Here is a 13,553-nt window from a genome sequence, read left to right as displayed (position 1 = left end):
GCCGCCTCTCGCCGCCTACCGCAGCGATACTAATCGCATATGTACTAACATATGCGATTAGTATCGCAATGCGGTATAGGAGGCGCCCCGCGATGATGTCTGCGGGGGTCTCCGTCACCTCCCAGACTCGGGAGGTGACGTGTACAGGGAGTCCCCGGGCTCCTCCTCCTCCCCCCTGCAGCCGGAAGGAGACAAGGCTGTGATGCGGGGGAGAAGGAGGAGGGGGGTCGCACCAGCAGCAGCTCAGGTATGCCGGGGGGGAAGGGGGGGTCGTCGTGAGCGGCGGCGGGATGCGGCGTGGGGCGGCGGCGGTAAGAATCCCATAGGATTCTATAGGGTATCGCCATAAAAAGATGGCGATACCCTATGAGGCGAAAACGCGGCGGTCGGGAGTTAGAACATATGAAAATGCGGTAAAACGGGGGTTTTACCGCATTTTCCCTTTAGTAAATCCCACCCTCTCTCTCTCTCTCTCTACGGTCTACCTCTTGCTCTCTCACATCTTTTGTCTTTTTAAACAAGCAGATGTACAATAGGTTTCTGCATTTCACTGTGCTATGATGATTTTACACACCATTCCCTAACTGCCTGGAATATATCTGGTGTGCTGCAGTCTATTCCATCCACTGTTCCAAGAGTCTTGGGCTCTGGAATGCAATATCACTGCTGTCACCTTCTACCCTGTCCAGTCTATGCTGCTTTCTGCTCCCAGTCTTCCTCCTCAGAGCCGGCCCTAACCAATGTGATGCCCTAGGCAAGATTTTGGCTGGTGCCCCCTAGCACCGCCACTAGTTCCGCTTCTGACCCTGCACCCCTTTCCTAGCACCATCACCCCTCACCCATAGCAGTCCTCATTTTGGTGTTCCTACCCCCTATATTTTAAATAGGAACAGTGCGCACATTTGGCGCAAAGCCCAAAAAGGGGTGTGTTCATGCTGGGAAGAGGCATGGCCACACAATAGTACCCCTAATTCAAATTATTCCACGCAGTACTGCAACTTTAGCACATTTTATCATGCGATAGTGTCCCTAATTCATGTTACATCACACAGTAGTACCACTTTACCTTATATACGTTACTCCTCACAGTAGTGCCCCTTATTCACATTACACCACACTGAATTGCTCCTTATTCACATTACACCGCACCATATTGCTCTTTATTCACATTAGACCACACAGTAGTGCCCTTTCTATACGTTACGCCACACAGTAGAGCACCTTATACACATAATGCCACACATTAGTAATGCATTTATACACATAATACCACACAGTAATGCCCCTTACACATGACACACATTATTAATGTTATAATAAACATAATGCGCCTTACACATTATGCCAACCTTTATTAATGCCATTATACACATAATGCCCCTTACACATTTGCAGCACATTATTAATGCCCTTATACACATGAAACACATAATGCCCCTTACACATATGCCGAACACTACTGCACAATCAACCCACCCACACAGCACTCACATGGCCGCTAACACTATGACCTCTGCCTCTGATTGGATACAGATGTGTTCTCATACATCTTGCCTCAATACGCCATGCAGCAGGAGATGCCTGGCGTGAGTCAGCTGGCAGCTCTGCTAACGTTGGGCGCCTTTTTTTATGAAAATGCATCTTAGTTGCATTACTATGTGGCTAGGATGCACAAGCAGCTTCTGCTGATTAAAATAATATGCAGCATGCCTATATTCTGTGTGCGACTGCGGCTGTATCTGCATACGAAGTGCTACGTTAGTGATTTCCAGGAATACACTGTAATGTAGCATTTTGTATGCAGATACAGCCGCAGTCACACACAGAATATAGGCATGCCGCATATCATTTTAATCAGCAGAAGCTGCTTGTGCCCCTAGGCATACCAGATGCCAATGGCATTTGCCCAGTTTGCCTATGCCTAGGGCCGGCTCTGTTCCTCGTTCATCACGGTGCAGGGCAAGCTGCTGAATAGTGTAGAACATTCACACACATTGCCCTAACTGGGGGAGCAATTACTGAGCTAATATAAGTCCTATAAAACAGAAGGACACAGTGTTGGGACCTGACACGACACAGTGGGGTCGCAGTGGGATAAAGAGATGGTGTAGGAGCAGGGAGTGAGCAGGATCCAGGGGGTTGTGAGGGTGAGGAGTAGGGGGAGGCTCTCCGCATGTGTGAGTGTAGGAAGGGAGGGAGGAGATCCAGAGGGTGTGGGAGGGAGCAGTGGGTATTAGGGATGGGTGGTCTTCAGTATGCCGGCGGTCGGGCTCCTGGCGACCAGCATACCAGCGCCGGGAGCCCGACAGCCGGCATACCGACACTTATTCTCCCTCGTGGGGGTCCACGACCCCCCTGGAGGGAGAATAAAATAGTGTGGCGCGCGTAGCGCGCCACTGTGCCCGTAGCGTGGCGAGCGCAGCGAGCCCGCAAGGGGCTCATTTGCGCTCGCCACACTGTCGGTAAGCCGGCGGCCGGCCTCCCGGCGCTGGTATGCTGGTCGCCGGCAGATCGTAGTGAACCCTTAGGGATGGCCATCGGGGGGTTATCCATCGATGGTGAATGTGATACAGGGAGTGTGAGAGTAAGGAGTTAGGGGAGGGGGCCTGGGTGTGTGAGTGTAGGGAGGGAGGGGGAACCAGAATGTGAATATCACCCACCAGGGCAGTGCAAAAAGACGGTATATTGTATATAACTCTCTGGGTGACTCAGCTGTTACCCACCTCTCTGGTACCAGTGGCACGACAGTCCTGAATCACCTCTCAGGATCCACAATCACTAATACCCACTGCGGCACATTGTTCTTTTATATATGTAATGAAACTGGAACCAGTTGCCCTGCAGATGTGTGAATAGGCAATGCCTGGTCACACATAGGTAGAGTCTCCCTGCCCTGCTCTGGTGACCGCTAAAGGTTCTCCCACTGCTGGCAGCAGCTTCTTCAGGGAGCAGGCCATCGCTAGGTTCCCCCTTAGTGCATATGTTCCACAACTCAAGATGACAGACAGAGGTGGAATAGGCCATGCCTGAAATGTTTCTATTGAATATGGTTCACTGGGAAGGAAAAGCCAGATTATAAATGAGCCTCTTCCAATTCCATGAACACAGCCATACCCCAGATGACGAATAAAAATCACTCATCTGCTATACCAAGCACTGAGTTATATGCGGATTGTTAATGTAATCACTTTCTTGGTAATAGTCATTTTTAGCCAAGCATAAAACACTTTGACAACTCTCTCCGCATGGAATAGATTAATGGCCATCACTCCCTACTGCAGAGACAGGGTGAATCGGCTTCCATTGCATAACTCAGGGGCAGACAACGCTCAGCATTCTCCCAGCTGTGGAACTGCACATCCCAGCATGCCCTGAGACAGTTTTGCTTCTGGGGCATTCTAAAATTGTAGCAGGGCATGCTGGAATGTGTAGTTCCACAGCAGCTGTGTGCTGAACGTTGCCCACCGCTGGCACAGCTCACGCAGTGTGATTTCTCCATGTATAATATTAATGTTTTACACCAGAGCAGATAAGCTTTGCCCGCCATATCATATCCAATCACGCAGTTTGCTGTTGAATCATTGTGACTACGGGGGTAATTCAAAGTTGATCGCAGCAGGAAATTTTTTAGCAGTTGGGCAAAACCATGTGCACTGCAGGGGGGGGGGGGGGCAGATATAACATGTGCAGAGAGAGTTAGATTTGGGTGGGGTGTGTTCAATCTGCAATCTAATTTGCAGTGTAAAAATAAAGCAGCCAGTATTTACCCTGCACAGAAACAAAATAACCCACCCAAATCTAACTCTTTCTGCACATGTTATATCTGCCCCCCCTGCAGTCCACATGGTTTTGCCCAACTGCTAAAAAATGTCCTGCTGCGATCAACTTGGAATTACCCCCTACATGAGGACACTGAGAATCGCAGTTTATACAGAATGCCGGGTGCTGTGTAAGAGATTCTTAACCAATTGCGTTAACATGGTCCGGACAGCGCTGAGCAATGCTGCGGCTTGCAGCACTGCGCAATATGGGGTGGGGCCATGACAATGAGATTTGCATCGCTTCGCCTACTGGCAAATATGACACAGAGGCTGATTCAGAGATCTATACAATCTGCAGTTGACTGCGTACTTGGAAATAAATGTAGACCTTTGCCCATATCCAGAACTGGGCACATCTATGTGGCCACACAGCCATCCTCGCTGCCAGTGCACATTTGCTCCCGTCCCTATACTTGGCGCAAGAGACCCATCCGCACTCAGACAGATCTCTGTGTATGCACACCTCTGGACAGCCAGCAATGGCATCACTGGGACATTTATATGTGAATGAGCCCAGTTACAGGTGGAAATGCGGTGGAGATCCGTTCGACTCTTATTTGCCCACAGCTGGTCAGCGTTGCATATGTAGACTCCGAAGCAATGCCAGCTGCTAAAATTAACATGTTCCGTCCATAAAGCATATTTGCCTGGAACTCTGGATCAGGTCCATATTGAGCAACTGAGGACAGGGCCGGATTAAGCCGAAAAGGTGCGTGGCCTGTGAGAAAGGGGGCGTGGCTTCGTAGGGATGCTGCAATCGTGGGCCACGCCTCCCATTTTAGTCACAGTGGGGGCACGGCCGGTGGTCTGTGAGGCTGCTGGCCATGCCCCCAGTCCCTCTGCCTCCCGGGAATAGGCGCGGTGCGCTGCTCTGCTCTGAACTGAGCAGAGCAGCAAGTGCAAGAGCCTCCTGAGGAAGCTAGATGTATTCTGAGGAAGCTAGATGTATTTAGCTTAAGCAGTGTCAGCCATTTTGTTAAGTAGCAGCCATGATGTAGTGAAGTAGAAGTATGCTTTGCTGAATAAATCATAATAATGCCGACATTTCACAGTTAGTATGTTCTGTGCGAAGCAAGGTCGTAGCTATAAGTCTTGAAAACATGTTATTAAGACAGTTTCTGTGTGTTTAGACTTCTTGTGAAGGACACGTAGGAGGGTGTCAGCCTGAGAGGAGTTATGGGAAGAGATGCATTATTGTTTTGAAATGTGACGTGTATCAAGTGATCATGCAAGTACCTTTTTTCTCTATATAATGTCATGCTGAATAAAGTGGAGGCAGTCTCATTTGGTGGACATAACTGCGTGTGTTGTCTGCTTCCTGAGATTCCCAATCGATTGGTAAACAAGGGGTAACGAACAGACAATTGAAGGAGATTGATAGCAGGAGATATATCTCCGACACTCCCAACTGACCCCCCCCACATACACACACACACCGTGGGACACTGCAGCCTGCGGGAAGGACAGCGGGACAGACCCGCAAAAAATGGGACTGTACCGCAAAAATCGGGACAGATGGGAGGTATGCAACATAACCCTTCTCCTATTATGGAAACAGCTGTAAAGTAAGTCAGATCTGTAGAAATTATTTGATTGGAATGCTCGGCCTTAATGTTCCCTACTAAGCACAAATCTTCAAACAATAACAAAAACTGGTAAGAATAAGAAACTAATACACGCTATAGCTTGGAACCACGGGCGAGGCTTTTTATGCTCACTGGGAACTTCTCAGAGCTTGCAATCAATAGCGTTTTAAGAAAATACAATTATTTTTAATCAGAAGCCTAAGGAAAAAAATCCATAAGAAGAATGGCTGTATCCATAAGAGCTAGTACTCAGGCACATGTGTGTGTACGGGGCGCTCAGTGTGTAGTATGTGTATCCCTGGAGTAAGCCGAGTGTTAGCCAACTGCCTTTATTGTGTGCATGGAACACACACAATACAGATTTACAGCAGGACTGCAATGCACAGCTGGGTGTGCAGCACAAATAACCAGTCAGGGATCCCCCGCAATCGGCAAAATGAGAGGTAGAAAGTGTACAAATCACTGGTTTATAAGTATAAAACCATGGCAGCATAATAAGATTTCTGGCCACTAATTACGGCCCTATCGATGAGCACACAGCCAATATTCTCCAGCGTCTTCTAATGTAATTTGGATATAACATTTATACACTGCAGGGTTCAAAGCAATACACAAATCATGGGGCCGAACCGGAAGTAAATCAGGTGTACTGTGTATAAAAGAAGTGTGCATGGAATAAACGCATATACACAGAGAAGTATGGGGGTCATTTTGACCCGTTCGCTCACTGCTTTTTGTCGCAGCCGTGCGAACGGATCCCTACTGCGCATGCGCCGCCGAAGGCCGTAGCAGGGCTGCGATCGCCTCTGTCTGATTGACAGGCAGAGGCGATCGCTGGGCAGGAGGGGGCGGAACGGCGGCGTTTGGCCGCCGTTTCGTGGGAGCAGGGTGGTGGGCTGCAGCGGCTGCGTGACGTCACACACAGCCGCTGCGGCCCGGGGAGTGATGAGTAGCTCCCGGCCAGCACGCTAAAGTTGCGCTGGCCGGGAGCTACTCTTGAAGTGCAAAGGCATCGCCGCTGTGCGATGACTTTGCACTTCTGCGGGGGGGGGGCAGGCACCGACATGCGGGGCGACTAGACCTGTGCTGGGCGCCCCCCCGCATGTCAGTGTGAATGATCGTAGCTGTGCTAAATTTAGCATAGCTACGATCAACTCGGAATGACCCCCTATGTTCCTATACACCAAACCTCAATACACCATGCAGCCGCTGGGCTGCGCTGAGCAGGATAGCACAGCAACTTTGGGGGTCATTCCGACCCGATCACACGCTGCACTTCCTCGCAGCCGTGCGATCGGGTTGGAAGTGCGCGGCGGCCGCATTGCACAGGCGCGCCGTTGCCCGGTGACGGCTGTTGCCAGGCAGCGACGCTGCTAGCGAAGAAAGTAGTCGCAGCGACGACCGCAAGAAGATTGACAGGAGGAAGGCTGATCCGGGCGGCAACTCACCGTTTTCGGGGAGTGGTGAGTCCAACGCAGGCGTGTCCAGGCGTTTGGAGGGCGGATGTCTGACGTCAATCCCGGGACCTGCATCGCTGGATCGATCGCACAGGGTAACTCTTACCCTGGTTTTGTTTTACAGGAAACTTTTTTAGCATAGCAGGGCTGCACAAGCGTTCGCAGCCCTGCTATGCAGAAATACACTCCCCCCATAGGCGGCGTCAAGTTGATCGCACAGGCAGCAAAAAGTTGCTACGTGCGATCAACTCGGAATGACCCCCATTGTCCTTTACACTTGCACCATACTCGCAGCGAAACACCAGACAATCTATGCCAGAGACAGTGGACTGCGACTTTAACAGCACAGGAATAAGTTGTAAATATATACAAAGGCACAGACAAAGCACAGTGGAACCTGGCGTTTAAAAGCCGCGGACTCTGTATCACAGCACTTCGTATACAGATTCAGAATCAGTTGCACACAGAGATATACAAGTGTCACATATTTAACTAATCAGCACAGTCTCGTGAAGCGGTTCTGTTGCATCGCTTTGTGACTAAGATGCGAATCCGGGCAAAAAATATGCAAAAAATACGCTTGGCATTGCAACCCAGTTCCACCCCTTCGGTTTTAAGTATAGATGCGTTCCAAATATATGCAACCTTGCATCGCAACTTTGAGCAACCAACCAGTCAAAATCTACCAACAGTTTCAGACGTGTTGAAAAGGGTCCCATACATCAGCAATTTGTAGATTCTGAGAATTTCTCCCAGATTTAAAGATTCCCCCAATGCACCAATTTGTGCCCATACATTACAGATAAGTTTCAGTGATATGCAGATCATTTTCAGCAAATACAGATCTGCCAATCTTGAAAGGCTCATCGGTTTACTAGAGACGGTCTGCAGATCTGCTGATTGTTACCATACACTAGCAATCTGCAGCCCCAAGTGGGAAAAAAATCTCTGAATCTGCTGATTTTTTTGTGTGCAATTGTTGATGTATTTTGCATTTTAAAAATAGGACAGGACGCGGCACCCTGCTAAAACAGCCTAGCGTGAACACTATGAAATATGATACAATTAGAAGACATGACTGGAAACATTTACATCAAGAATAATACACAGTGTAATTAAAACATGGATCCATTATTCTGACATTGCAGACACAGGTCATACATCCTACATCCTGACATGCTCAATCAGTGTTTGGCCCATAGTGGTCATTCCGAGTTGATCGCTCGCTAGCAGTTTTTTGCAGCCATGCAAACGCTATGCCGCCTCCCACTGGGAGTGTATTTTAGCTTAGCAGAAGTGCGAACGAAAGGATCGCAGAGCGGCTACAAAGTTTTTTTGTGCAGTTTTAGAGTAGCTCAAAACCTACTCAGCGCTTGCGATCACTTCAGACTGTTCAGTTCCTGTTTTGACGTCACAAACACGCCCTGCGTTCGCCCAGCCACGCCTGCGTTTTTCCTGGCACGCCTGCGTTTTTCCGAACACTCCCTGAAAACAGTCTGTTTACACCCAGAAACACCCTCTTCCTGTCAATCACTCTGCGGCCAGCAGTGCGACTGAAAAGCTTCGCTAGACCCTGTGTGAAACTACATCGTTCGTTGTAATAGTACTTAGAGCGTGCGCACTGCGCCGCATACGCATGTGCAGAAGTGCCAATTTTTTGCCTCAACGCTGCACGGCGAACGAATGCAGCTAGCGATCAACTCGGAATGACCCCCCCATGAGAAGCCACTGTGTGCAAGTGCTCTCCCGATAGAACACGCTGCTGGAATTCAACATTTTCTTCTGATCACTGATCATTGCAAGAGATCCTAAACATCAAGGACAACAGGGCCCTTTTTACCTTCAGCGTTTCCATAAATCTGGAAGTCAGTAAGCAGATCTTTTCTATGCCACAACAAAACAAACCAGCGTCTGTCTACTCACCATTCTTATCAGCTCGGCGGAAGATCTGGAAGAAAGCAGATAAAAAGTGTGTGTTACTTCCTGAAACAAGCCATTAAAATGTACAGATGTGTCCACATACACCATCGCCAACTTGCGTCATGGACTTTGCAACTAGGCCGCACCATGCACCTTGTCACACAGTTTCAGAGAATATAGGTCTTATTCGTATCACTAATACCCCTTTCACACCGCACAAATAACCCGGTATCGTCGGGCATATTGCCGGGTCGACACGGGTCAGTGTGCGGTGTAAAAAGCGCCAAGTCCGAATTCCCGGGTTGCCTGCTGCTACAACGCAAATATTGTAAGATGCTAAATTTTGGGAAAACGATGGAATTCCGGGCATTGTTAGCCGTGGCAGAGCGTCTAAGTCGTGCCAGGCGTCCCACGTCATATGGCGCACAAATAACACACCTGTATTCCTTGTATTCTACAATGCTTAGTTCTTGTTTGATACATGTTCATTAAGGGAACACAGATGGACATAACACTTCTAAACTGTATCTGGGATCAGTATGAAATACCTACAATCAAAATCCAGACGGTCAAAATACCGACAACAATTGACTGATGTTCAAAATACAGACACGGTCAAAATACCGACATTTAAAATGTCCACGGGTCAAAAAGTCGACACACTTTTTTTTTTTACTCGTCGTATTTTTGGTGTGTATGTCGACACAGGTCAAACATGGACACAGTATAAGTGTACCACTATTATATTCCCCCTCCAGGTCCACTGGGAAGTTGGATTCAATTAAAAAATCATGAAAAACTCATGTCGACTTTTTGACCTGTCAACATTTTAAATGTCTGTATTTTGTACTTGTCATTATTTTAAATGTCGGTATTTTGACCATGTCGGTATTTTGATCTTGTCGGTATTTTGACCTTGTCTGTATTTTGACCATCGGTCAATGGTTGTCGGTATTTTGATTGTAAGTAAATTGTCCGCATCCCCTATATCCTTTATACATGTTCTCTCTTTGGGCAATGGGGGTCATTCCGAGTTGTTCGCTCGCTAGCTGTTTTTAGCAGCTGTGCAAACGCTATGCCGCCTCCCACTGGGAGTGTATTTTAGCTTAGCAGAAGTGCGGATGAAAGGATTGCAGTTTTACAGTAGCTTCAGACCTACTCAGCGCTTGCGATCACTTCAGACTGTTCAGTTCCTGTTTTGATGTCACAAACACGCCCTGCGTTCACCCAGCCACGCCTGCGTTTTTCCTGGCACGCCTGCGTTTTTTCGATCACTCCCTGAAAACGGTCAGTTGACACCAAGTAACGCCTCTTCCTGTCAATCACTCTGCGGACACCAGTGCGACTGAAAAGCTTCGCTAGACCCTGTGTGAAACTACATCGGCCGTTGTGAAAGTACGTCGCGCGTGCGCATTGCGCCGCATACGCATGCACAGAAGTGCCGTTTTTTTGCATCGACACTGCGCAGCGAACATTTTCAGCGATCGACTCGGAATGACCCCCAATGGCACTATTACCACTGTTTATTTGTAGGATGCCACAATAACTCACAGCCCTGGACACTAGGGGAAAACAGTATATGCATAAATGTAACACAAGGACATACAGGTGGGTCTGGACAGGAGAACGGGAAGGCCATGCCAATGAGACCCTAATATAGGGGTGGGCAACGTGCAACGAACGATCCTGCCTGGCCCCGCTGTCCCACACCAGTGTGCAATGACAAGCGGCCCGACTGGCTGAGCTGCTCGTCATTGCGCTACATACCTCCCAGACGCGGCGACGCAGAGGAAATCCCGGTCACGTCACTGCTGACCGGGATTTCCACTGTGACGTCAGGCGCTGGGAGGCACGGGGGGCGGGGCCACGGCAGGAGCGGGCAGCAGGCAGCGTGGATCTGGCAGCAGGCAGCGGATCTGCCACTGTGAAAAAGGTAAAGGGATCTGTGCTTAACTTTAAAAGCTGCAATATAAGTTCAGGGGAGGGGGCTGCTATATGGGTTTAGGGGAGAGGGGGAAGGTGGGTAGGGACTGCTATATGGGTTTAGGGGAGGGGGGGTAGGGACTGCTATATGGGTCCAGCGGGGAGGGGGGTAAAGACTGCTATATGGGTCTAGGGGGAGAGGGGGGGGGGCTAGTAACTGTGCCCAAGGAGAGACAGGAGCTGTGAATACCAGCATTACACAGGATGCTGTTTGTTTTCAGCACTGTTTTTTTTATTTTTTTTTATTAGTGGATTTTAGACATCTTGGATTTTGCCTGTAAAAAACGACGTATGTAATGTACATTGTGGTGTATGTTTTTATAGTGCACTATGTTTTTATAGTTATATACATAACTATGGGCCTAATTCAGACCTGGTCGCTAGGGTGCGTTTTTTGCACTGCTGAGATCAGGTAGTCGCCGCCTACAGGGGAGGGGGAAATCGCTGTGCAGGTGTGCGATTGCATCTGCAGAGAGCTGCACAAACAGAAGTTTGTGCAGTCTCTGCTCAGTCCAGGACTTACTCTTCCAGTGCGGTGATCGGGGCCAGAGCTGACGTCAGAAACCCTCCCTTCAAACGCCTGGTCCCTCCTGCGTTTTTCCGGACACTCCTCTAAAACGGTCAGTTGCCACCCACAAACATCCTCTGCCTCTCAATCACCTTGCGATCGCTTTGTTCGTACCATCCCGTCGCTGCCCGACGCTGCGGACCGACGCGCCTACACATTGCGGTGCATGCGCAGTTCAGACCCGATTTACAAGTTATTTTGTGTGTGGCCCTCGACTATTCACTGGAAGTGTTAAGCAGCCCCCCAGCTGAAATAATTGCCCACCCCTGCCCTAATATCTACTGGGAAAGCAGGAATCTGACACTCATAGAGGTGGGAGTGGGACGGGAGGACTTACGTTGCTTGAGTACAGTTAGAGTGTTTGTGTAATTGCAAACAGATGGAGATTGGCCTGTCTAAGCCATAGCCGTATCATTTGCAGGTGGCCCGGGGGTACATGTAATTACACACTGACAGTCGCCAGCAATAACCACTTCTGTTTGTCTGACTGCGAATTGCACACAAGGCTGTTGCTGGGCTTGTACTGATTGTATTACAGAGGGTTTTTAAGTTTGATTGAAACGCATAATTTGGAAGTAAAACAAATGATCAAAAAAACAGGTCCCAGTGTATAGGACCCGAGCGTGGAGTACACATGACATAAACCTGGCACGTACGCCAATTGTTCCGTCATGCGCGCATCTTGCACGTGCAATATTGTTTTTGCTGTTGAACTTACATCCGATACGCTTTTAACTCAGCATATGGAGATTATGTGCAAACTAGCTCCATACTAAGAGGTTGGTTTGAAAGAGAATGGATTTGTCTGTGTTGTGTAAAGGCAGACAATCTGCCTTGTGTGTTAATTAATGCTTTAATGAGAGCATGAAAACTACATTCTTCCGATCAAGCCAGCAAAAAAAACCAAACAGCTGGGAGGAATATTGTGACCTTTATACTGATGAATGCTGGTGTTAATACATATGCTCCATATTTTTATATTCTGTGTACTTGGTAATGCTGTGATTCCTGCAACACTTGGTTATGAATGTGTTATTATAATATTGCCTATTACAATGTAAGTGGGTTGATGGCCTTGTACTGTACACGTCAATGCAGTGTTGAAACCCTATTGATTTAATGGTATTTTCTATCCTATTTTCAGCATTTTTATATACATACATTAATAGGTAGTTAAAATCTATATACAACATCATGGTGCTGTATTGTTAGAAGTATTTTACATTTATCCATATTAGGTGTGCTTCAGTAGATTTAAAAGAAAACAGAACAATTTATTTCATTACAGAAGACTATAGGGTAAGACAATGCTAAATAGCGCTGGACCCTTTCACGTACCCTTGGCCAGTGGATACCAAAGTCTAAATAATTGGCATATCTATAATGGGTGCACACCCTGCACCAAAATAAATATACTTACCCCTCCAAAGTCCCGTGGCAGCTGGCACTAAAGCGAGAAGCCACCTGTAAAATTGAGCGGTGGCCATTTTGGCGGTGCTCAGTAGAGATATCAGCTGGGAACAAGGAGTGTGCGCCATGTTACCGGAGACCGAAACATGCACAGTAGAGTCTTCAGTGCTGCCAGACAGGAGAGGACCAGATCAGATCCTGTATACGGGGCCTATCCTCTCTTAAGCCACCCCTGCCCTATGGGTCTTTGCCAGTGCTCAATTAGATGATGTTACTGCAAATCACTGATATTTTATGCTTTAAATTTTGGCTTATGTTCCCTATAGCGGCACTCGTTTTGATCATAGGGATGTAGTTGTAGCCATAATGTATTGAAGAGGTGGAAATACACTTTACTTTTATGTTTCCCATTGGAATGAAGAGTCAGTGGTAAGGAGACAGGCAAGTTTCTTTAACCTTCTGCAAGTTTATTTAACCTGTTGCACAATGGACCTCTTTGCCACTGGGGCTAGAATTGATCCCACTTCTAACACCAACTTGTAGAGAGCACTGTCAAGCCAGTCATGAGACTGGCATATTTCTAACCTAGGGGCCTATTTATGACATATCTTTTTGAGGGGCAGTCGCAAAAATGAAGTATCCCCCAAATGTAACATGTAACGAATGCAACAGATATCTCTGATATCTGCCTAGTCCCTCCATTTCTGGCAGAAGAATAAGCCCTCATAGGTTTCTCTGGAGACTGCTAGACTGTCAGATTTACTATGCTCCGGAATATGAAGCATTCCGGGACTTGGCCCTGCCAGCT

At 48.0% G+C, this 13,553-nt stretch overlaps 1 protein-coding gene across 1 annotated transcript in view; it reads right to left on the bottom strand.

The window, feature by feature from the left end:
- Positions 1-13,553, bottom strand: part of NECAB2 (N-terminal EF-hand calcium binding protein 2) — a 358,564-nt gene that overhangs the window by 320,711 nt on the left and 24,300 nt on the right. The window contains exon 2 of the mRNA XM_063945739.1: positions 8,788-8,812. Coding sequence (XP_063801809.1) covers positions 8,788-8,812 — 25 coding nt within the window. The remainder of the gene's footprint in view (positions 1-8,787; positions 8,813-13,553) is intronic.

Source organism: Pseudophryne corroboree, chromosome 11 (genome assembly GCF_028390025.1).
Source record: "Pseudophryne corroboree isolate aPseCor3 chromosome 11, aPseCor3.hap2, whole genome shotgun sequence".
Taxonomy (NCBI): domain Eukaryota; kingdom Metazoa; phylum Chordata; class Amphibia; order Anura; family Myobatrachidae; genus Pseudophryne; species Pseudophryne corroboree.
This window is presented reverse-complemented; position numbering and strand designations above follow the sequence as displayed.